This window comes from Piliocolobus tephrosceles, chromosome 15, assembly GCF_002776525.5.
Source record: "Piliocolobus tephrosceles isolate RC106 chromosome 15, ASM277652v3, whole genome shotgun sequence".
NCBI lineage: Eukaryota > Metazoa > Chordata > Mammalia > Primates > Cercopithecidae > Piliocolobus > Piliocolobus tephrosceles.
The window spans coordinates 70821214-70845780 of record NC_045448.1 but is presented as its reverse complement, the minus strand read 5'-3'; the positions used below and the strand labels follow the sequence as shown (position 1 = coordinate 70845780).

Genomic DNA, 24567 nt, shown 5'->3' with positions numbered 1-24567 from the left:
TTTAGAGTTTGGTTTGGCTGGGTGTGGTGGCTCACACCTATAATCTCAGCACGCTGGGAGGCCAAGGTGGTAGGATCGCTTGAACCTAGGAGTTCGAGAGACCAACCTGAGCAACATAGTGAGACTCCATCTCTACAACATAAAAAATTAAAATAAATAAATTAGCCAAGCATGGTGGCATGCACCTGTAGTCCCAGCTACTTGGGAGGCTGAGGTAGGAAGATGATTTGACTCCAGGGAGTTGAGGCTGCAGTGAGCCATGATCATGCCACTGCACTCCAGCCTGGGCAACAGAGCGAGACCCTGTCTCAAAAAATAAAAAATACAATGCCAAATGTTGCATGGGACACACTTATACTAAAAAAAATTAAATTAAATTAAAAAATTGTTTAGCTCAAATTCAAATGTAATGGAGTGTCCTGTATATTTTTTCTGTCGATTCTAGAGACAGTTGCGGGTGGTGCAGCCAAAGCTGCCTTGGAGGCAGCTGCAGGTGGGACACATGAGGGGCAGCTGGGGCAGGTCCTGGGGACCACTGAGGTGAGCACTGCTAGGGCTTCTGTACACTGATCCATTGGCTCCCACACTGAGTATCAGAAGAGAACCAGAGCCCATGAAGCAAGTGCCTTCCTTCCACTATCACTGCATTTTTCCCCAAGTGCCCTCTATTGACAAAGCCTAACACTGGGCCAAAAAGGAAAAATGTTTCACAAAAAAAGTGAATTGGGAGCTGAGAGACTCCCTTCTCAGGGTTTTGCACAAGAACAGTTTTTCCCTATTTTGTGCTTTCAAGTCTCCACTTAAGTCACTTCCTCTAAGAGGCCTTCCTTTCTTCACCCCACAATCTAAATCACTAACTTCTCACTCCATCTTATACTTCTCCTTTATAGTATTTGTCATAATTTTTAATTCTATTTAATTATACATGTAGTTGTTTATTTAAAACCTGTCCTGCCCACTAAACTAAAGTACTGATGACTATTTACTTTTTTTTTTTTTCCTTTGAGACAGAATCCTGCTCTGTCTCCCAGGCCTCCCAAAGTGCTGGGATTACAGGCGTAAGCCACCATGTCCGGCAACTCAGGCCATTTTCGCATCGATTACCAGCGAAAGTCTATTCAGAAATAGGACTCTCTCAGGCCAGAAAGTCAAGACCAGCATTGGAACTGTGTCAGCAGTAAGATCTGCCAGAATCACTCGAGCCCCAAGGCAGAGCCTGAGTTTTACAGCCGCTAGGTCGGCGTAGGTTCTACCACCGTATTCCCCTAGCGTCTCAGCGGTCTCTGAAGGAGAAAACTACAACTCCCATAAGACAACGCGAGCTCAGGTGGGCGGCTACTTGCCGCTCGTGGGCGGCTCTGACCAATAACGATTGTCGTTACAGCGAACAATTTCGCCCCGTTTGTAAAAGGCCGCGGCAGGCGAAAAGAGAAGCGGTGAGGGCGGTCGTCAGCGAAGTGCCCCGGGACTCGTGGGGGGGCGCAGGACAGGTAAGGGGGTCGTGTTGGAGCGAGGACCGGGACTGCGGTGGGGCAGGGGTGTAGAGCTGGTATTCCCAGCGGAGAGCAAGTCCAAGGAGCAGCTGCCGGCGACGTGATGCTTCTGCCTGGGCCTACTTGGGACCGGAAGTGAGCGCTCGCGCGGGGAGGATGCCGGGAAGCAGGTCCCAGGGGATATGTGTGTGTCGCTGCAGGCCCATCCCGGAAGCCGGCCGTGAGGTGAGAGTCTAGGAGGTCGGGCGGCCGCTCGGTGACTGCAGGGCCCCGACGGCCTTCCTCCGCTGTTCCGAGGCCGTTCAGGGCTGATGTGCCCCAGCCTCCCAGTTGTGGTTTGGCAAGCCATCCAGCAGACTACAAACCCACGTTTGTGAGTTACCTGCTGGCTGTGATACTTCCGTCAAATCTGAGTAACAATTTCCTCATCTCTAAGATGGGTAACATAGTATCTACCTCACAGGGTCGTGTGGGCAGTACACGAGTAAATGCATAGAAAGGATTTAACACGCAGTGTACTCAGCTAGTTTTATTATTTATCCGTGATGATCATTCGTTCTCTTCTCCTAACTGTGCTTCACAAGCATGAAACAGCATCCACCAAACATTTAGGTCTGGGTAGTGATTGGATGGAACCCCACCGCGGGTTAGTGCTTCCAACACCAGTCCCTTGACACTCCCGCCAAGGAGGCTGATTTGTAAACTTGCCGAGAAGAGACTACCCAGGAGATCTTTCAGGTTTCAAATACAAGTTCTTTACAAGTTGGGTTAATTATTAGTATATGCTTTCGATATAGAGTCTCTAGGAAGTAATACTAGTACATGTTTTAAAATTCAAATACTGCCAAACAGTGAAATGTAAGGCTCCCTCCTAACTTCTATTTCCCAAATCCCATGTCGTTTCTTCTGAGGCAACAGACATTGTATGTGTGTGTGTATAGATAACTACATATGTGTGTCTCTGGTCGTTTTTTTCTTTTTTTCTTTTAAAAGGAAGAGTAAAACCAAGAATAGCATATTACAAAGTGCTGCACTTTTCACTCCACACTGTATCTTTTTTTTTTTTTTTCAAGAGACAGGGTCTCACTATGTTGCCCAGGCTGGTCTTGAACTCCTGAGCTCAGTGACCCTCCTGCCTCAGCCTCCCAAAGTGCTGGGATTACAGGCGTGAGCCACTACATCCAGCTACTCAGGCCATTTTTTTTTTTTTTTTGAGATGGAGTTTCTGTTGCCCAGGCTGAAGTGCAGTGGCACAATCTTGGCTCACCACAACGTCTGCCTCCCGGGTTCAAGCGATCCTCCTGCCTCAGCTTCTGGAGTAGCTGGGATTACAGGCGCCCTCCACCACGCCCGGCTAATATTGTATTTTTAGTAGAGACAGGATTTATCCATGTTGGTCAGGCTGGTCCGGAACTCCCGACCTCGGGTAATCTGCCCGCCTCGGCTCCCTAAGTGCTGGGATTACAGAAGTGAGCCACTGTGCTAGGCCATGCCATTTTTTTTTAAATAGCTGTAAAAATATTTTATTTTCTGGAAAGTATTCCATTATATAGGTATACCATAATTAATTACACCAGTATCTTCTTGAGGGACATCAGGTTGTTTCTTATATTTTGCTGTTACAAAGATGCTTCATTGAGTTGCCTTATAATTTCCCTCATTTCACACATGTGGGAGTCTGTAAAATAAATTCTTAGTGTAATTGCTGGGTCAGAATATCAGATCAAAATATACTGATTCCAAATATGCAAGGAAGATATCAGACAAGCCCAAATTGAGGGACATTTTATAAAATATTGGACTCTTCAAAACTATCAAGATTAGGAAAAAGAAAGACAAACCCATGGACTCGAGGAGACTAAGGAGACATGATGACTAAATGCCATGCAGTATCTTGGATTGGATCCAGAAACAGAAAAAAGGGACAAAGTCTAGAGTTTAGTTAATAATAATGTGGCAATGTTGGTCCCTTGGTTTTGACAAATGTCCCATTGTTAATATATGATGTTAATGTCGGGAAATTGGGTGAGGGGTGTTTGGGAACTGTGTTCTATCTGCCACTTTTCTGAAGATCTAAAATTATTCTAAAAGGTTTATTCTTTTTTAAAAGGGAGATTGGGGCCAGGTGTGGTGGCTCATGCCTGTAATCCCAGCACTTCGGGAGGCCAAGACAGGCAGATCACTTGAGGTCAGGAGTTCAAGACCAGCCTGGCCAACATGGCAAAACCCTGTCTCAACTGAAAATACAAAAAAATTAACCAGGCTTGGTGATGGATGCCTGTAATCCCAGCTATTTAGGAGGCTGAGGCAGGAGAATTGCTTGAACCTGGGAGGCGGAGGTTGCAGTAAGCCAAGATCACGCCACTGCACTCCAGCCTGGGCGACAGAGCAAGACTCTTTCGAAAAATAAATAAATAAAATAAAAAGGAGCATTAGTGGACAACCAGTAAAATCTGAATAAAGCCTGTAGTAGAGTTAATAGTGTTGTACCAATGTTAAAACCTTATTTTTGACAAATGCCCCACAGTTATGTGAGATGTTAACATTTGGGGAATCTGTGTGAAGGGTAGGTAGGAAGTCTCTGTACTATCTTTAGCTTTCCTATAAAAGCTACAATTTAGCTGGGCAAGGTGGCTCATGCCTGTAATCCCAGAGCTTTGGGAGGCCAGGGCAGGTGGATCATCTGAGGTCAGGAGTTCGAGACCAGCCTGGCCAACATGGTGAAACCCCGTCTCTACTAAAAATACAAAAATTAGCCAGGTGTGTTGGCACATGCCTGTAGTCTCAGCTAATCGGGAGGCTGAGGCAGGAGAATTGCTTGAACCCGGGAGGCGGAGGTTGCAGTAAGCCGAGATCATGCCACTGCACTCCAGCCTGATGACAAAGTGAGACTCTGTCTCAATTTTTTAAAAAAGCTAAAATGTAATAAATGTGTTGAAATAAATATTCTAAAATTATTCCAAAATTGAAAGCATTTTTAAGAAAGAAATATGCATATATAATGTTAAAGATACTCACAAATCGCCCTCTGAAGGGCATAATCAAAAATTAAAAGATAAGACATGGCACGGTGGCTCACTCCTGTAATCCCAGCACTTTGAGAGGCTGAGGCAGGCGGATCACTTGAGATCAGGAGTTTGACACCAGCCTGGACAACATGGTGAAACTCTGTCGCTACTAAAAATACAAAAAGGTTAGCTGGGCGTGGTGGCAGGTGCCTGTAATCCCAGCTACTTGGGAGGCTGAGGCAGGAGAATCGCTTGAACCCGGGAGGCGGAGGTTGCAATGAGCTGAGATCGCTTCATTGCACTCCAGCCTGGGCAACAAGAGCGAAAAAAAGTAAAAGAAAAGATAAAAGAGTGGAATTCCTATGTTGATGCTACAGCTATTCCTATGCTAAAGCTATAGCACCAACAGCTGGCACACCACCTCCTCCCTTAATGACAGGTTTTTTCCCACTTTGATGATATGTTAAATCATCATTAGCAACATAATTTTTAAATTAATTTTTTCTAAGCTCTTTCATATATTATACATTGTGTATATATGTGTGTGTGTGTATATATACGTATATACGTATATACACGTATATATACACACACACATATATACATATGTCATGTCGTCATTTTGCAAATGAAAAAATCCTGAAGCTCAGAAGTTAAAGGACTTGGTCACAGAGATAATTCATGGTTAAGAGCAAACTGATCCTTCGTGTTTTGACTTTGGAACAATATTCTAAGAATCCCTGTGGGACTGAATGAGAATACCTACTAAAGAAGTTCATTGAGGCCGGGCGCGGTGGCTCAAGCCTGTAATCCCAGCACTTTCGGAGGCCGAGACGGGCGGATCACGAGGTCAGGAGATCGAGACCATCCTGGCTAACACGGTGAAACCCCGTCTCTACTAAAAAAATACAAAAAAACTAGCCGGGTGAGGTGGCAGGCGCCTGTAGTCCCAACTACTTGGGAGGCTGAGGCAGGAGAATGGCATAAACCCGGGAGGCGGAGCTTGCAGTGAGCTGAGATCTGGCCACTGCACTCCAGCCTGGGCGACAGAGCGAGACTCCGTCTCAAAAAAAAAAAGAAGAAGTTCATTGAGCTGGGAAGGAATGCTGTGTGAACAGGCTAATGACTCTACATCAGTGGCCTTTAACTGGGGCGGTTTTGCCTCCAGAGGACATTTGGCATTATCTGGAGACTTTTTCTTTTTTCTTTTTTTTTTTTTACAATTAGGGATGGGACTTGCTACTGGGATCTAGTGGGTAGAAACCAGGGATACTGTTAAACATTCTACAATGCATAGGATAGCCCCCACAACAAAGAATTATCCAGCCCTAAATGTCAGCAGTGCCAAGGTGGAGAAACCGTGCTATGCATCTTATTTCACAAAGCACTTATTTTCTTTAAATTTGTGTGTGTGTGTGTGTGTGTGTGTGTGTGAGACAAAGTCTCACTCTATTGCCCAGGCTGGAGTGCAGTGGTGCAATCTTGGCTCACTGCAACCTCTGCCTCCTGCATTCAAGCAATTCTCATGCCTCAGCCCCCTGAGTAGCTAGGGTTATAGACAAGTGCCACCATGCCTGCCTAATTTTTATTTTTAGTAGACACAGGGTTTCATCATGTTGGCTAGGCTGGTCTCGAATTCCTGGCCTCAAGTATCCCTCCTGCCTCGGCCTCCCAAAGTGCTGGCAATTACAGGTGTGAGCCACTGTGCCTAGTCTTCTTTTTAAAACTTTTTTTGTGAGACGGAGTTTCACTCTTGTCGCCCACGCTGGAGTGCAACAGCATGATCTCAGCTCACTGCAACCTCTGCCTCCCAGGTTCAGGCAATTCCCCTGCCTCAGCCTCTGGAGTAGCTGAGATTACAGACGTGCACCACCACGCCCAGATAATTTTTTTTTTTTTTGTATTACTAGTAGAGACGGGGTTTTACCATGTTGGCCAAGCTAGTCTTGAACTCCTGACCTCAGGTGTTCCACCCGCCTCAGCCTCCCAAAGTTGTGGGATTACAGGCATGAGCCACTGCGCCCAGCCTAAAACATTTTTTAAGAAGAATAGAGACCACTGGGCATGGTGGCTCACACCTGTAGTCCCAGAACTTTGGAGGCTGAGGCAGGAGGATTGCTTGAGCCCAGGAGTTCAAAGCCAGCCTGGGCAACATAGTGAGACCCCATCTCTGTAAAAAATTAATAATTAGCTGATTGTAGTGGCACGAACCTGTAGTCTCAGCTATTTGAGAGGCTGAGGCAGGAGGATTGCTTGATCTTGGAAGGTCAAGGCTGCAGTGAGCCTACTCCATCTTTGACAACAGATTGAGACTGTCTCAAAAAAAAAAAAAAAGAATAGAGCCAGGCACAGTGGTTCAAACCTGTAATCCCAGCACTTTGGGAGGCAAAGGCGGGCAGATCACTGGAGGGCAGGAGTTTGAAACCAGCCTGGCCAACATGGTAAAACTACATCTCTACTAAAAATACAAAAATTAGCCAGAGAATTGCTTGAGCCCGGGAGGCAGAGGTTGCAGTGAGTCGAGATCACGTCACTGTAGTCCATCCTGGGTGACAGAGCAAGACTCTGTCTCAAAAAAATTTTTTTTCTCTCTGTATCTGCTATAGTCCACTGATTAACAAATTGGAAAGTACAAATAAGAATAGTTTAAAAATGTCCACCTTTTCACTGGTGCTATAAATTTGTCCCCGACTGTAATTTTTACTGAGTAAATGAAGCTTTGTGAGGCTGGGCACAGTGGCTCACACCTGTAATCCCAACACTTTAAGAGGACAAGGCAGGAGGAGCACTTGAGGCCAGGAGTTCGAGACCAGTCTGAGCAACAAAGTGAGACCCCTGTCTCTACCAAAATTTTTTTTAAAAATTAGCCAGGCATGGCAACACCTACCTACAGTTTCAGCTACTTGGGAGGCTGAGGCAGGCAGATCACTTGAGCCCAGGAGATTGAGTCTGCAGTGAGCCGTGATTGCACTACTGCACTCCCGCTTGGGTAACAGAGCAGAAAAAAACATAAAGCACTCTAAAAATGTGATGTATTACTATTAGGAAGGATGAGTGATTGACCAATTATATAACATGGCTTTAGGTGTTTTTTTTTTTTTTTAAAGAGATGGGGTCGGCCAGGTGCTGTGGCTCACACCTGTAATCCCAGCACTTTGGGAGTCTGAGGCGGGCAGATCACGAGGACAGGAGATCGAAACACAGCAAAACCCCATCTCTACTAAAAATACAAAAAATTAGCCAGGTGTGGTGGCATGTGCCTGTAGTCCCAGCTACTGGGGAGGCTGAGGCAGGAGAATTGCTTGAATCTGGGAGGTGGAGGTTGCAGTGAGCCGAGATTGCGCCCTGCACTCCAGCCTGGGTGAGCAGATTGAGACTCTGTCCCCCCCCCAAAAAAAAAAAGATGGGGTCCTGCTCCGTTGCCAAGGCTGGGGTATAATGGCACAATGTGCAGCCTTGCTCTCCTGGACTCAGGTGATCCTCCCATCTCTGCCTCCAACATAGCTGGAACTACAGGTGCACACCAGCTAATTTTTAAATTTTTTTTTATAGAAATGAGATCTCACTATGTTGTCCAGGCTGGTCTTGAACTCCTGGGCTCAAGTATCCTCCACCTCAGCCTCCCAAATCTCTGGGATTACAGGAGTGAGCCACCATGCCAGACCTCTAAAGTGTTCTTGACAACCCCCTTTGTAATGACATCAGCACCTTTTTACCTTCTTGCAGTTGGAAGTACAAAACACTTAACCATTTCCATAATAATTTCTGTCAAATACTTCTCAAGTAATTGTGAAAGACTTTGATTCCTATTCTGTTTGATTTCCAAGGAAAGAATCATCCTGTCTTTGTATAACTTTGATATTTTTTCTTGTTTTACTTGCAGACTATCAAGATCTTCACTTAGGGAAGTGGGAATCTTATTTGCGGAACATTGGGCAGAAGCTTTGCCATTGGCTGGTGAAGAAGGAGGAGGCAGAATGTCTGCATTGTTACACCATACAGCTCAAACTTCAGAAGACTTTGGGTTAAGCAGTTATCATTAGTCTGCAAATGATCGTGTTTTCACCTGATTATTAGAAACTAATGAATCACCTTTTAGGTCTTATTAATTCAGGTTACACTGTTTTCCATATGCCTTGGCAGCTGGTACAGGTAGGATTGGGCTGGGTTTTGTGGGGAATGATGGAAGGGAAAAAACTCATCTTTCATGTTCTCTAGTTCTTGCTGAAGTTAAACATCTGGGATGTAAAGATTGGGTTAACTAACCTCCATTGTTATACAGAACAGAGTTAAACCTGGAGAAATGCTTTGATTATTAGGATTTTAAAAAATAGGTATGAAAGGCAGTTTCCTTTACTTTCATTTTGTTTGTAGGTTTAAATTTATGTTGTTTTGTGGTACAGTTTAAAAATAGTGGATAGCAGCTGGGTGCGGTGGCTCACACCTGTAATCCCAGCACTTTGGGAAGCCTATGCAGGTGGATCACAAGGTCAGGAATTCGAGGCCAGCCTGGCCAACATGGACAAACCCCGTCTCTACTAAAAATACAAAAATTAGCCGGGCGTGGTGGCAGGCGCCTGTAGTCCCAGCTATTCAGGAGGCTGAGGCAGGAGAATCGGTTGAACCCAGGAGGCGGAGGTTGCAGTGAGCCGAGATTACGCCGCTGCACTCCAACATGGGTGACAGAGCGAGACTCCGTCTTAAAAAAAAAAAAAATAGTGGATAGCTTTTTTATATTTTGCTTTCTGTACTAAATATCACAAGTGACTTTAACTTTTGTGTGTGAAGGTATACTCATGCTATTGGGTATATTATCTTTTGTAGGGCCTGTGAAAAATGGAACCAAATTCTCTGAGGACTAAAGTCCCAGCTTTCTTATCTGATTTGGGGAAGGCCACACTGAGGGGAATCAGAAAGTGTCCCCGATGTGGCACATATAATGGAACCCGGGGACTGAGCTGTAAGAACAAGACATGTGGAACCATATTCCGCTACGGTGCACGCAAGCAGCCTAGTGTTGAAGCTGTCAAAATCATTACAGGCTCTGATCTTCAGGTCTACTCAGTGCGGCAAAGAGACCGGGGCCCTGATTACCGATGCTTTGTGGAGCTCGGGGTTTCAGAGACAACAATCCAGACGGTGGATGGGACGATCATCACTCAGCTGAGCTCTGGACGGTGTTATGTCCCCTCATGCCTGAAAGCTGCCACTCAAGGCGTTGTGGAAAACCAGTGCCAGCACATCAAGCTGGCGGTGAACTGCCAGGCAGAGGCCACCCCTCTGACCCTGAAGAGCTCGGTCCTGAATGCAATGCAGGCCTCCCCGGAAACCAAACAGACCATCTGGCAGTTGGCCACGGAACCCACAGGTCCTCTGGTGCAGAGAATTACTAAAAACATCTTGGTGGTGAAATGCAAGGCAAGCCAGAAGCACAGTTTGGGGTATTTGCATACATCTTTTGTGCAGAAAATCAGTGCCAAAAGCTTGCCTGAGCGCCGTTTCTTCTGCTCCTGTCAGACTCTGAAATCGCACAAGTCAAATGCCTCCAAGGATGAGGCAGCCCAGAGATGCATTCATTTCTTTGCTTGCATCTGTGCCTTTGCCAGTGACGAGACATTGGCTCAGGAATTCTCAGACTTCCTAAATTTTGATTCCAGCGGTAGGTGGTATGGTTGACCTGGTTATTATGTTTTTCTAAAATTGCAATGAAAGAGTTCCATTGATGCATTTGGAGATTGTCTTAGCAACCTTCAGAAACAGTTGCTAGATAATTAAAAGTGTCCCTTCTTTTTTTTTTTTTTTTTCTTTTGAGACAGGGTCTCACTTTGTTACCCAGGCTAGAGTGCAGTGGCATGATCACAGCTCACAGCAGCCTTGACCTCCCAGGCTCAAGATCCTCCCACCTCAGTCCCTGCAGATAGCTAGGACCACAGGCACGTGCCACCATGCCTGGCTAATTTTTAAAATTTTTTGCAGAGATGGGGGTCTTACTTTGTTGCCCAGGCTGGTCTTGAACTCCTGGGCTGAAGCAGTCCTCTTGCCTCAACCTCCCAAAGTGCTGGGATTACAGGTGTGAGCCACCGCGCCTGGTTACATTCCTTCTTTCAGTCCCAGTCAGCATACTTGCATAAAGGTTGGTTGGTTGGTTGAAATTAATGATCAAGAGACTTGATCATTTTTTACTGAGATAATCTAGCAAAGTTAGTTTGCTGTTTACTCTTCCACAGATGCCCTGTGTTAATTATAACAAAGAATGAACAAAAAAAAAAATTTTTTTTTTTTTGAGACAGAATGTGCTCCATTGCCCAGGCTGGAGTGCAGCAGCACAACCTTGGCTCACTGCAACCTCTGCATCCCGGGTTCAAGGAATCCTCGTGCCTCAGCCTCCCAAGTAGCTGGGATTACAGGCACCCACCACCATGCCTGACCAATTTTTGTATTTTTAGTAGAGACGGGATTTCTCTATGTTGGCCAGTCTGGTCTCAAACTCCTGGCCTCGGGTAATCCACCCGCCTCAGCCTCCCAAAGTGCTGGGATTACAGGCGTAAGCCACCGCACCCGGCCCAAGGAACTTATTTTAAAGCAAGCAATCACTCCATAATTTTTTTTGGTTTTTGTTTTTGGTTCGTTTTTTGAGACAGGGCCTGGCTCTGTCACCCAGGCTGGCATGCAGTGATGTAATCACGGTTCATTACAGCCTTGACCCTCCTGGGCTCAAGTGATCCTCCCACTTCAGCCTCTGAAGTAACTGGGACCACAGATGTGCTAATTTTTTATTTTTTGTAGAGATGGGGTCTGCCTTGTTGCCCACACTGGGATAATTCGTTTGGGGGATTTTTAAAAAGAAATTAACTTTTTGCTAGATAGAGGCCCATACTCATACTTACCCTTGGATAGGATTAACAATTCAGAAATCTTCTATTTTTAGGTCTTAAAGAGATTATTGTACCCCAGTTAGGTTGCCATTCAGAATCAACAGTATCAGCTTGTGAGTCTACTGCCTCTAAGTCAAAGAAGAGGAGAAAGGATGAAGTATCTGGTAAGAGTCTGGTTGGTTGGTTTGGTGGTATCATCTTTAGAGATTATTTTACTGTGTTTTATGTCTTTTACTGAACCTCAGCAATTATAAGAAAATATTATATTTTATTTTATTTTTATTAAAGAGACAGGGGTCTTACCATGTTGCCCAGGCTGGCCTCGAACTCCAGGCCTTAAGTGATTCTCCCATCTTGGCCTCCCAGAGTGCTGGAATTATAGGTGTAAGCTACCACACCTGGCCAAGAAATATGTTTTTGTTCTTACGAGTTTTTTCCTGAGAAACGTTTTACTCTCCATTGATGATTCTTTTTCAAGTTAAGCTAAAAGTTTGATCCCTTAGCCAAAAATAAGATCCAACCAAATTCTACTTTTACTGTATATGTGTGTACATCCCTTAAACAGATTAATCATATACCTTAATCTGCCTTAGGATAGTATTATGAAGTTTTCATCCATAGAGTGTTTAAAAAATTTTTGTGACAGGCCAGGCACGGTGGCTCACGCCTGTAATCCCAGCACTTTGGGAGGCTGAGGTGGGCAGATCACGAGGTCAGGAGATCGAGACCATCCTGGCGAACACGGTGAAACCCCGTCTCTACTGAAAATACAAAAAAAATTAGCTGGGTGTGGTGGTGGGTGCCTGTGGTCCCAGCTTCTAGGGAGGCTGAGGCAGGAGAATGGTGTTAACCCAGGAGGCAGTGGAGCTTGCAGTGAGTGGAGATCGCACCACTGCACTCCAGCCTGGGTGACAGAGCGAGACTCCGTCTCAAAAAAAAAAAAAAACATTTGTGACAGTGGTTATATTCCCCACACTAATTTAGAAATATAGTTTATTGTCCTCATTTTTAGTATATGGAGAAACACACACATATACACACCCACACACACATTTTTTCCTTTTTTTCTTTTCTTTTTTTTTTTTGAGACGGAGTCTTGCTCTGTCGCCCAGGCTGGAATGCAGTGGCGCGATCTCGGCTCACTGCAACCTCTGCCTCCCAGGTTCAAGCAATTCACATATCAGCCTCCTGAGTAGCTGGGACTACAGGTGCACGCCCAGTTAATTTTTGTATTTTTAGTAGAGATGGGGTTTCACCATATGAGTCAGGCTGGTCTCGAACTCCTGACCTCAGGTGATCCATCCGCTTTGGCTTCCCAAAGGGCTGGGATTACAGGTGTGAGCCACTGCACCCAGCCTTATTTATTTATTTATTTATTGAGAGATGGAGTCTCGCTCTGTTGCCAAGGCTGGAGTGCACTGATGTGATCTCGGCTCACTGCAACCTCCACTGCCCAGGTTCAAGCAATTCTCCTGCCTCAGCCTCTTGAGTAGCTGGGATTACAGGCGCCCACCACCATGCCTGGCTAATTTTTGTATTTTTAGTAGAGACGGGGTTTCACCCTGTTGGCCAGGCTGGTCTTGAACTCCTGACCTCAGGTGATCCACCCGCATTGACCTCCCAAAGTGCTGGGATTATAGGCGTGAGCCACCATGCCCAGCCAGGCCACATTTTAAAATCCAAATGCTTAATACTAGTGTCAGTTAAGGACTCTGATAAATCAATATGAAAATGGTGAAGTATCCTAGTAGGTAAGCATCAAGAGACCTAGAGTCTAAACAAAATGAAAATATTACTTGGTCCCTACCTACGGACCAAACTCCAAACTTACTAGTAAACAGAAAAGTGCAAACATTTTAGAAATGCAAAATTAAAACAAGATACCTTTTGCTACCAAGTTAGTAAAGTTTCATGTGTTTTTTTGTTTGTTTGTTTTTTACTTTTGAGACGTAGTCTCACTCTGTTGCCCAGGCTGTAGTGCAGTGGCGCATCTCATCTCACTGCAAACTCCGCCTCCTGGGTTCGCGCCATTCTCCTGCCTCAGCCTTCCGAGTAGCTGGGACTACAGGGGCCTGCCACCATGCCCAGCTAATGTTTTATATTTTTAGTAGAGATGGGGTTTCACTGTGTTAGCCAGGATGGTCTCGATCTCCTGACCTTGTGATCTGTCCACCTCAGCCTCCCAAAGTGCTGGGATTATAGGCATTAGCCACCGCATCTGGCCTGTTTGTTTTTTAGGAGATGAATTTTCTGTTGCCCAAGCTGGAGTGCAGGAGGCATGCTCACTGCAGCCTGGACCTCCTAGGCTCAAGAGATCCTCCTGCCTCAGCCTCCCAAGTAGCTGGGACTACAGGCACAAGATACCACGCCCGGCTAAGTTTTTGGTTTGTTTTTTGTAGAGACAGAGTTTCACTGGTTGACCAGGCTGGTCTCAAACTCCTGACCTCAAGTGATCCTCCTGCCCTAGCCTCCCAAAGTGTTGGAATTACAGATGTGAGCCACCATGCCCAGCTGGCAAAGTTTTTTAAAATGATAAGACCACAGGCAAAAGTAAAAATCCAGGCTCTCTGGCATGGCTAGTGTAGTGCACATTGCTATAATCATTGATATATAGCTTGTCTGTTAAGATCCTTAAAATGGTCTTACCTATAGGGAATATTGCTAGGGATGGATCAGGTGGTCATGCATAAGAGTTTTGGTGCTGGGAAGTTGAAGAAAGATGGAGAAACAAAGTGACATGGTCATTTGTGCATTTTAGAGAGGCAATTCTGGCAGGAATATAGAGCAGAAATTGTTGTTAAATGTTTATTTATTAGTCTTTGCCTTTTTTTTTTGGAAACGGAGTCTTGCTCTAGATCATGCAGTGATGTGATCTCGGCTCACTGCAACCTCCGCCTCCTGGGTTCAAGCAATTCTCCTGCCTTAGTCTCCCAAGTAGCTGGGATTACAGGCGTGTGCCACCATGCTTGGCTGTTTTTTTTTTTTTTTTGAGATGGAGTTTGGCTCTTGTCACCCAGGCTGGAGTGTGATGGCACAATCTCAGCTCACTGCAGCCTCAACCTCCCAGGTTCAAGTGAATCTCCTGCCTCGGTCTCCTAAGTAGCTGGGATTACAGGTGCTTGCTACCATATGAGGTTTCACTATGTTGGCCAGACTGGTCTCGAACTCCTGACTTCAGGTCATCCACCTGCCTTGGCCTCCCAAAGTGCTGGGATTACAGGTGTGAGCCACCATGCCCGGCCCCACTTCTAAATAATCTTTTTTAAGGCAATAATTATTGGTATAGGAAAAACATTTTGTCTGGAGATGTTGATTTTATGATTATTTAGAGTATTAAAAAATTAGAAACAACTAAGGGTTAACCACTGGGGATAGTTAAAGGAACCATGGTAAAGCCACTTTACCATAGAATATCAGGCAGGCATAAAAATGAGTATAGTCTGGGTGTACTGGGGCATGCCTGTAGTCCCAGCTACTCAGGAAACTGAGGCAGGAGGATACCTTGAGCCTGGGAGCTCAAGGCTCTAGCCCACTGTGATTGGACCTGCGAATAGCCACTGCATTCCAGCCTGGGCAACATAGCAAGACCTCATCTCTAAAAAATAAAAATAAAAAATAAATAGTAATAAAGAATTTGGGAAAATGCTCAGATCACTTGGGTAGCCAGATAAAGTATAGAATAAACTTGAATTTCGGCGGGGCGCGGTGGCTCACGCCTGTAATCCAGCACTTTGGGAGGCCGAGGCGGGTGGATCACGAGGTCAGGAGACCAAGACCGTCCTGGCTAACGTGGTGAAACCCTGTCTCTACTAAAATTACAAAAAATTAGCCGGGCATGGTGGCGGGCGCCTGTAGTCCCAGCTACTCAGGAGGCTGAGGCAGGAGAATGATGTGAACCCAGGAGATGGAGGTTGCAGTGAGCCGAGATCGCGCCACTGCACTCCAGCCTGGGCGACAGAGCCCAATTTTGTCTCAAAAAAAGACAAGAGAAAAAAAAAAAAAAAAAACAAACCAAAAGTTAGCCGGGCGTGGTGGCAGGTGCCTGTGGTCCCAGCTACTCAGGAGGCTGAGACAGGAGAATGGCATGAACCTGAGAGGCGGAGCTTGCAGTGAGCCGAGATCACACCACTGCACTCCAGTCTGGGCAACAGAGCAAGACTCTTAGCTCAAAAAAAAAAAAAAAAAAAAAAATCACAAAACCAGCAGTACATTCACAGAGAAGAAAATGGAAGACAGTTCACTAGAAAATTCATCATAATTGTCTGACAGGTGGGAGCAATAAGTGAATGTTTTTCTTCCTTTCATTTCTGTTTATTCATCTAATTTCCTATAAAGAGCATAAGAAAGCTAAAATTTTATGTGTAAAGGCTAATGTTAACTCCTTCTAGAAACTGTGAGGCTAACCTAGAAATTAGCAAAGACTGTTATGTGTTTTAGACTCTAAAAATTAACATCAAATCAATTTATATTTAGCAGATACATTGTTAAACCTGTAATGATTTGTGGTTTAGGTGCACAGATGAACAGTTCACCACTGCCTCAAGATGCAGTTAGCAGTAATCTAAGGAAAAGTGGCCTGAAAAAACCTGTGGTTGCTTCCTCGTTAAAAAGGCAGGGTAAGTTTCCCCTCTCTAGAATAGGCTACCGTGGTGGAAAGTCATCCTAAAGAAGCCAGAAGCAGTATAATCAAAAGAAATGTTGCACATTGTCAACCAAAGAGTCCCAACATAAACACTAACAGAGGCACTGAGGCTGAGGTCTTTCCTGTCCCACCAGTTTCAAATCATGCTCAAAGCTAAATTATGCTGGAGGCCATTATCCTTAGCAAACTAATGCAGGAACAGAAAACCAAATACAGCATGTTCTCACTTATAAGTGGGAACTAAATGATGAGAACACATGGACACATAGAGGGGAGCAACACACACTGGGGCTTATTGGAGGGTGAAACGTGGGAGGAGGGAGGAAAGGTGGAAGCAGGTGAGAGAATCAGGAAAAATAACTAATGGATACTAGGCTTAATAATGTGGGTGAGGCCGGGCGGGGTGGCTCAAGCCTGTAATCCCAGCACTTTGGGAGGCCGAGACGGGCGGACCACAAGGTCAGGAGATCGAGACCATCCTGGCTAACACGGTGAAACCCCATCTCTACTAAAAATACAAAAAAAAACTAGCCGGGTGAGGTGGCGGCACCTGTAGTCCCAACTACTCGGGAGGCTGAGACAGGAGAATGGCGTGAACCCGGGAGGCGGAGTTTGCAGTGAGCTGAGATCCGGCTACTGTACTCCAGCCTGGGTGACAGACCGAGACTCCATCTCAAAAAAAAAATAATAATAATAATGTGGATGATGTGGCTGGGTGTGGTGGCACATGCCTGTAATCCCAGCACTTTCGGAGGCCAAGCCAGGTGGATTACTTGAGGCCAGCAGTTCGAGGTCAGCCTGGCCAACGTGGCAAAACCCTGTCTCTACTTAAAAAAACAAACAGCCGGGCGCGGTGGCTCAAGCCTGTAATCCCAGCACTTTGGGAGGCCGAGATGGGCAGATCACAAGGTCAGGAAATCGAGACCATCCTGACTAACACAGTGAAACCCCGTCTCTACTAAAAAATACAAAAAACTAGCTGGGCGAGGTGGCGGGCGCCTGTAGTCCCAGCTACTCGGGAGGCTGAGGCAGAAGAATGGCGTAAACCCGGGAGGCAGAGCTTGCAGTGAGCTGAGATCCAGCCACTGCACTCTAGCCTGGGCGACCGAGCGAGACTCCATCTCAAAAACAAACAAACAAAACATATGTATAATTAAATTTTAAAAATACCTGGGTGATGAAATAATATTTTTTAATTTTAAAAAATAATTTTTTTAAAAAGCTCAATTATGTCTAAAACCATAGAGTTGGAGAATAGATTAGTAGTTGCCAGGATTTAAAGGGGGGTTGGGGCTGGGCACAGTGCTCACACTTGTAACCCCAGCACTCTGAGAGACTGAGGCAGGCAGATCACCTTAGGTCAGGAGTTCGAGACCAGTCTGGCCAACATGGTAAAACCCTGTCTCTACTAAAAATAGAAAAAATTAGCTGTACGTGGTGGCAGACATCTGTAATCCCAGCTACTCAAGAGGCTGAGGCAGGAGAATCACTTAAACCCGGGAGGTGGAGGTTGCAGTGAGCCAAGATTGCACCATTATACTTCAGCCTGGGCAATAAGAGCAAGACTTAGTCTCAAAAAAAAAGGAAAGAGGGAGTTGGGAGGGTTGTAACAGCAGCAATAAAGAGTAGCACAGGGAGTCTTGTTGTGGACTGTTTTGTGTCTTGACTGTGGTGTTGGTCACACAAGTCTACACATGCCCTAAAATTACGTGGAACTATATGTATGCATACCATACACAAGTACATAAAGCTGGTGAGATGTGAATAGGTCACTAGGTTGTAGCCATGTAATTTTCCTCACTGTGATGTACTATAGTTTTACAAACTGCTACTCTTGGGTGAATCTGGATAAAGGGTATACAAGCCTTATATTTCTTACAACCACGTGTGAATGTACAATTATCTCAAAAAGTAATTTATTTATTTATTTTTATTTCCTTTTTTTTTTTGGAGACAGAGTCTCACTCTGTCGCCCAGGCTGGAGTACAATGATGTGATCTCGGCTCCCTGCAACCTCTGTCTCTGGGCTCAAGCAATTCTCCTGTTTCAGCCTCCCAAGTAGCTGGAATTACAGGTGCATGCCAACATGCCTGGCTAATTTTTGTATTTTTAGTAGAGACGGGGTTTCACCATATTGTCCAGGCTGGTCTCAAACTCCTGACCCCAAGTGATCTGCTCACCTTAGCCTCACAAAGTACTGAGATTACAGGCGTGAACCACCACGCCTGGCCTAAATTATGTCTTTAAACAAAAAATTCTGACATGTTTAGCAGCAGGTGTCTTGCAGGATGTGTTCATCTTATTGCTTATTACTCATGTGCAATTGGTATAGAGATTCAAAGTTGAAGGAAAACAGTGTTTTATGTGACTAGGTGTGGTGGCTCACGCCTATAATCCCAGCACTTTGGGAGGCCAAGGTGGGAGTAGTGAGACTCCGTCTCTACCAAAACAACAACAAAAAACTAGCTGGGTGTGGTGTCACATGCCTGTAGACCCAGCTACCTAGGAGGCTGAGGTGGGAAGATTGCTTGAGCCTGGGATGTAGAGGCTTCTGTGAGTCATGATTGCACCACTGCACGGGTAACAGGATGAGATAAAAGAAAAAACAGAATAATATAAAACAGTACTAATTAAGTAATTCATTAAGAACTTATGACCAGGTGCGGTGGCTTACACCTGTGATCCCAGTACTTTGGGAAGCTGAGCTGGGCAGATACTTGAGGTCAGGAGTTGAGACCAGCCTGGCCAACATGGTGAAACCCTGTCCCTACTAAAAAGTATAAAAAAATTAGCCGGGTGTGGTGGCATGTGCCTGTAATCCCAGCTACTTGGGAGGCTGAGGCAGGAGAATCGCTTAAACCTGGGAGGCGAAGGTTGCAGTGAGTGAGATCATGCTACTGTACTCCAGCCTGGGTGACAAAGCAAGACTGTCTCAAAAAAAAAAAAAAATTATGCATTCTAGGCATAAGTGTTTAAGGAAAGTCACAAAGTAAGCAGATCAACAGTATCACAGATTTTTTTATTATTTATATACATATATTTTTTTGAGACAGAATCTTGCTCTGTCACCCAGGCTGGAGTGCAATGGCACAATCTCAGCTCACTGCAACTTTCGCCTCTCAGGTTCAAGCAATTCTTGTGCCTCAGCCTCCCAAGTAGCTGGGATCACAAGCATTTGCCACTGTGCTCTTCTAATTTTTGTATTTTTGGTAGAGATGGGGTTTTGCTATGTTGGCCAGGCTGCTCTCAAACTCCTGGCCTCAAGTGATCTACCTGCCTTGGCCTCCCAAAGTGCTGGGATTATAGCCATTAGCCACTGTGCCTGACTGATTTTTAATAATTTTTTGTCACTTCCTTTGGTGCAAAAATAATTTTTTGTCACTTCCTTTGGTGCTAAATTATAGCTCACTGAAGCCTCCTGGGCTCAAGTTATCCTCCCACCTTAGCCTCCCAAGTAGCTGGGACTACAGGCATATGCCACCACACTTGGTTATTTATTTGAATTTTTCGTAGAGATGGAGTTTCGTCATGTTGCCCAATCTGGTCTCAAACTCCTGGGCTCAAGAGATCCACCCACCTCAGCCTCCCAAAGTGGTAGGATTATAGGCATGAGCCACCATGCCCAGACTAAAAATATTTTAAGAGAAGAAAGAATTTGGAGATCATCCAGATGCATATCTTCATCTTAGAAGAGAGGAACTTGAGACATGGACCCTGGTCACTCAGTGGGTAGGGGTCCTAGATTCCACAGCCTTTTTTTTTTTTTTTTTTTTTTTTGTGAGACTGTCTCACTCTGTCACCCAGGCTGGAGTGTAGTGGTATAATCTCAGCTCACTGCAACCTCCGCCTCCTGGGCTCAAGTGATTCTCCTGCCTCAGCCTCCTGAGTAGCTGGGTTTACAGATGTGCACCACCACACCTGGCTAATTTTTTGTATTTTTAGTAGAGATGGGGTTTCACCATATTGGCCAGGCTGGTCTCGAACTCCTGACCTCAGGTGATCCACTCGCCTTGGCCTCCCAAAGTGCTGGGATTACAGGCGTGAGCCACCACATCCAGCCTCCCATAGCCTTTTGACTCCTAACTCTAAACTCTGGCTCCATTAAATTCCATCACTCGTTACTATATTTTCCAGTTATTTACTCCAGGGCTGCAGGATTTCACTCTTTCACTTATATTTAAAAGTGAATGCAAGGCACGGTGGCTGATGCCTGTAATCCCAGCACTTTGGGAGGCCGAGGCAAGCAGATCACGAGGTCAGGAGATCAAGACCGTCCTGGCTAACGCGGTGAAACCCTGTCTCTACTAAAAATATAAAAATTTAGCTGAGCATGGTGGCGGGCACCTGTAGTCCCAGCTACTTGGAAGGCTGAGGCAGGAGAATGGTGTGAACCCGGGAGGCAGAGCTTGCAGTGAGCCGAGATCACATCACTGCATTCCAGCCTGGGTGACAGAGCAGACTCCGCCTCAAAAAAAAAAAGCAAAACAAAAAAAAGTGAATTTGGCCAGGCATGGTGGCTCATGCCTGTAATGCCAGCACTTTGGGAGGCCGAGGTGGTTGGATCACAAGGTCAGGAGTTCAAGACCAGTCTGGCCAAGATGTTAAAACCCCATCTCTGCTAAAAATACAAAAATTAGCCAGGCACGGTAGCAGGCGCCTGTAATCCCAGCTACTCAGGAGGCTGAGGCAGGAGAGTCTCTTGAACCCAGGAGGCAGAGGTTGCAGTGAGCCGAGATCATGCCACTGCACTCTAGCCTGGGCAACAGAGCAAGACTCTGTCTCAAAAAAAAAAAAAAAGAATTAATTCATTTTACATTTCTGAATACAAGGTTTTAGGTTTTAAGTCTGAAGGTATCATTGCAACCCACAGTGTGTTCATCACTCAGTCTTAATCTATTTGTGCTCAACCTTGGCATGAAACAATATGTTCATCATTGAGAGGGTCTGGGGCATATGGATACATATTCATCAGAAATAGAACTAATTTATAAATCTCTAAAACGCCATTATTTTTACTTATTTATTTATTTTTACTTGAGATGGGGTCTTAGTCTATCACCCAGTCTGGAGTGCAGAGGCGTGATCTCGGCTCACTGCAGCCTCTGCCTCCTGGGCTTAAGCAATCTTCCCAGAGGTAGTTGGGACCACAGTCATGCACCACCATGCCTGGGAAATTTTTTTTTTTTTTGAGACGGAGTCTTGCTCTGTCGCCCAGGCTGGAGTACAGTGGCGCGATCTCGGCTCACTGTAAGCTCCGCCTCCTGGGTTCACGCCATTCTTCTGCCTCAGCCTCCTGAGTAGCTGGGACCATAGGCGCCCGCCAACTCACCTGGCTAATTTTTTGTATTTTTAGTTTCACCGTATTAGCCAGGCTGGTCTCGATCTCCTGACCTCGTGATCTGCCCGCCTTGGCCTCCTAAAGAGCTGGGATTACAGGCGTGGGCCACTGCACCCGGCCTCACCTGGTTAATTTTTTGTATTTTTGGTGGAGACAAGCTTTTGCCATGTTACCCAGGCTGGTCTCAAACTTGTGAGCTCAAGTGATCCTCCTGCCTCAACCTCCCGAAGTGCTGGGATTACAGGCGTGAGCAACCAAGCCCATCCTAAAACAGTCATTATATAGGACCATTCTTTAATATGCAGTTTAGTGTTGCTTCTCATTTCGTATTTTCTTTCTTTTTTTTTTTTTTTGAGACAGAGTCTCACTCTTTTCCAGGCTTGGAGTGCTGTGGCGCGATCTCAGTTCACTGCAACCTCCGCCTCCCAGGTTCAAGTAATTCTCCCACCTCAGCCTCCAGAGTAGCTGTGATTACAGCGCATGCCACCACACCCAGCTAATTTTTGTATTTTTAGTAGAGACGGGGTTTCACCATGTTGGCCAGGCTGGTCTTGAATTCCTGACCTCAGGTGACTCATGCCTGTAATCCAGCACTTTGGGAGGCCAAGGTGGGCAGATCACTTGAGGCCAGAGTTTGAGACCAGCCTGGGCAACATGGCAAAAACTCTGTCTCTATTAAAAAGAAAACAAAATTGGCTGGGCATGGTGACGCACCTGTAGTTCCAGCTCCTCAGGAGGCTGAGGCATGAGAATCGCTTAAACCCGGGAGGCCGAGGGTGCACCCAGCCAGAGTGACAGAGTGAGACTCTGTCTGAAAAAAAAAAAAAATCCCAGTATATCTTACTTCATTTAGTTTATTGGCTTTCTTTGAAGTTCAGCTTCAAGTTTTTTTTTTTTTCTGGACAAACTTATTAACACTTCTCCCAGCACTTCAGGAGGCTGAGACGGGTGGATTGCTTGAACCCAGGAGTTCGAAGCCAGCTGGGCAACATGACAAAGCCTTGTCAACAAATAAAAAACAGGTAGGGGCTGGGCACGGTGGCTCACATCTGTAATCCCTACACTTTGGGAGGCTGAGGTGGGTGGATCACAAGGTCAGGAGTTGGAGACCAGCCTGGCCAACATGGTGAAACCCCATCTCCACTAAAAATACAACAATTAGCCGGGTGTGGTGGAGGGTGCCTGTAATCCCAGCTACTCAGGAGTCTGAGGCAGGAGAATCGCTTGAACCTGGGAGACAGAGACTGCAGTGAGCTGAGATCACGCCACTGCACTCTAGCCTGGGAGACAAGGGGGAAACTCCGTCTCAAAAAAATAAAAATAAAAAACTTCTTAACTTTTTCAAACTTCAATTAGCTGTTTGTTTTTTACATTTTTTTTTCTTTTTTGAGATGGAGTCTCGCTCTGTCGCCCAGGCTGGAGTGCAGTGGCCGGATCTTGGCTCACTGCAAGCTCCGCCTCCCGGGTTAACGCCATTCTCTTGCCTCAGCCTCCCCAGTAGCTGGGACTACAGGCGCCTGCCACCTCGCCCGGCTAGTTTTTTTTTGTATTTTTTAGTAGAGACGGGGTTTCACCGGGTTAGCCAGGATGGTCTCGATCTCCTGACCTTGTGATCCACCCGTCTCGGCCTCCCAAAGTGCTGGGATTACAGGTTTGAGCCACCGCGCCCGGCCACTTCAATTAGCTGTTTATTTTGTAAGAAAAGTTACTAAAGAAGTGTGTATGTGTATGTGTGTTTTTTTTCCTAGCCTGTGGTCAGCTGTTAGATGAGGCACAAGTGACTTTATCCTTCCAAGACTGGCTGGCCAGTGTCACAGAACGCATCCATCAGACCATGCACTATCAGTTTGATGGTAAGTATTGTTCATCTAACTGGGCTCTTACTGAAAGTAGGAGAAATTAAGGTAATTGTGCTGTAATTCTACTCTTATAGAAAAAGTAATTGGACTTCAGTCCAGAGAGCACTGGGCCACAAGAAAGTAGAAATCTAATTGAAAGAAAAGAACCCAGCACTTTGGGAGGCCGAGACGGGCGGATCACGAGGTCAGGAGATCGAGACCATCCTGGCTAACACGGTGAAACCCCGTCTCTACTAAAAATACAAAAACTAGCCGGGCGAGGTGGCAGGCGCCTGTAGTCCCAGCTACTCGGGAGGCTGAGGCAGGAGAATGGTGGGAACCCGGGAGGCGGAGCTTGCAGTGAGCTGAGATCCGGCCACTGCACTCCAGTCCCGGCGACAGAGCGAGACTCTGCCTCAAAAAAAAAAAAAAAAAAAAAAAAAGAAAAGAACAATCACATAATTAAAATTCAGGAACAGCAAAATTATTATAATTTAGAGACAGAAGAGAAAAAACATAGCAAATAATAAGTAAAGGCAGATAGTCTGATTGCTCGCACAAGTTCATGTGCGTGTGTGTGTGTGCGCGTGTGTGTTTGGTGAGGGAGATACCGAAGCTTTATAAAACTGTTCTAACTCTCAAACTTAAAATCAAAGCAAGGGGAAAAAAAGATGAGAGAAAATCTAAGCCTGCACAACATAGCAAACCCCATCTCTACAAAAAATAGTGCCACTGCTGCACTCCAGCCTGGGTGACAAAGCGAGACCCTGTATGGAAAAAAGAAAAAATGAAAATCTAATACATGAGACTAAGATAGTTATAGAGAATTACTAAACATGCTGGCCGGGCACAGTGGCTCACAGTTGTAATCCCAGCACTTTGGGAGGCCGAGGAGGGTGGATCACCCGAGGTCAAGGGTTTAAGACCAGCCTGGCCAACATGATGAAACCCCGTCTCTACTAAAAATAGGAAACAATTAGCCAGGCACGATAGTGGGTGCCTGTAGTCCCAACTACCTGGGAGGCTGAGGTGGGAGAATTGCTTGAGCCCGGGAGGTGGAGGTTGAAGTGAGCTGAGATTGCACCATTGCACTCCAGCCTGGGCAACAGGGCGAGACTCCATCTAAAAAAAAAAAAAGACATAAACATGCTGAAGAAGACTGGAGAACACAGGCTGTATTTGGGTGTGATTTCTTTTTTTTTTTTTTTTTTTTTTGAGACAGAGTCTCGCTCTGTTGCCCAGGCTGGAGTGCAGTGGCTGGATCTCAGCTCACTGCAAGCTCCGCCTCCCGGGTTAACGCCATTCTCTTGCCTCAGCCTCCCGAGTAGCTGGGACTACAGGCGCCTGCCATCTCGCCCGGCTAGTTTTTTTTT

General features: G+C 45.7%; 1 protein-coding gene across 2 annotated transcripts in view; it reads left to right on the top strand.

Annotated features, from left to right (window-relative positions):
• The first annotated feature begins 1382 nt into the window (after positions 1–1382).
• The window catches only part of C15H2orf42 (chromosome 15 C2orf42 homolog), a 41195-nt gene continuing 18010 nt past the window's right edge, over positions 1383–24567 (top strand). The window contains exons 1-6 of one of the 2 annotated variants that reach the window (XM_023223947.2): positions 1383–1490; positions 8385–8653; positions 9326–10160; positions 11430–11540; positions 15888–15992; positions 23105–23209. In XM_023223947.2, coding sequence (XP_023079715.1) covers positions 9338–10160; positions 11430–11540; positions 15888–15992; positions 23105–23209 — 1144 coding nt within the window. In that variant the 5' untranslated portion in view covers positions 1383–1490; positions 8385–8653; positions 9326–9337. Of the gene's footprint in view, positions 1719–8384; positions 8654–9325; positions 10161–11429; positions 11541–15887; positions 15993–23104; positions 23210–24567 lie in introns of both variants that reach the window. The other variant, XM_023223948.2, reaches the window with a different exon arrangement.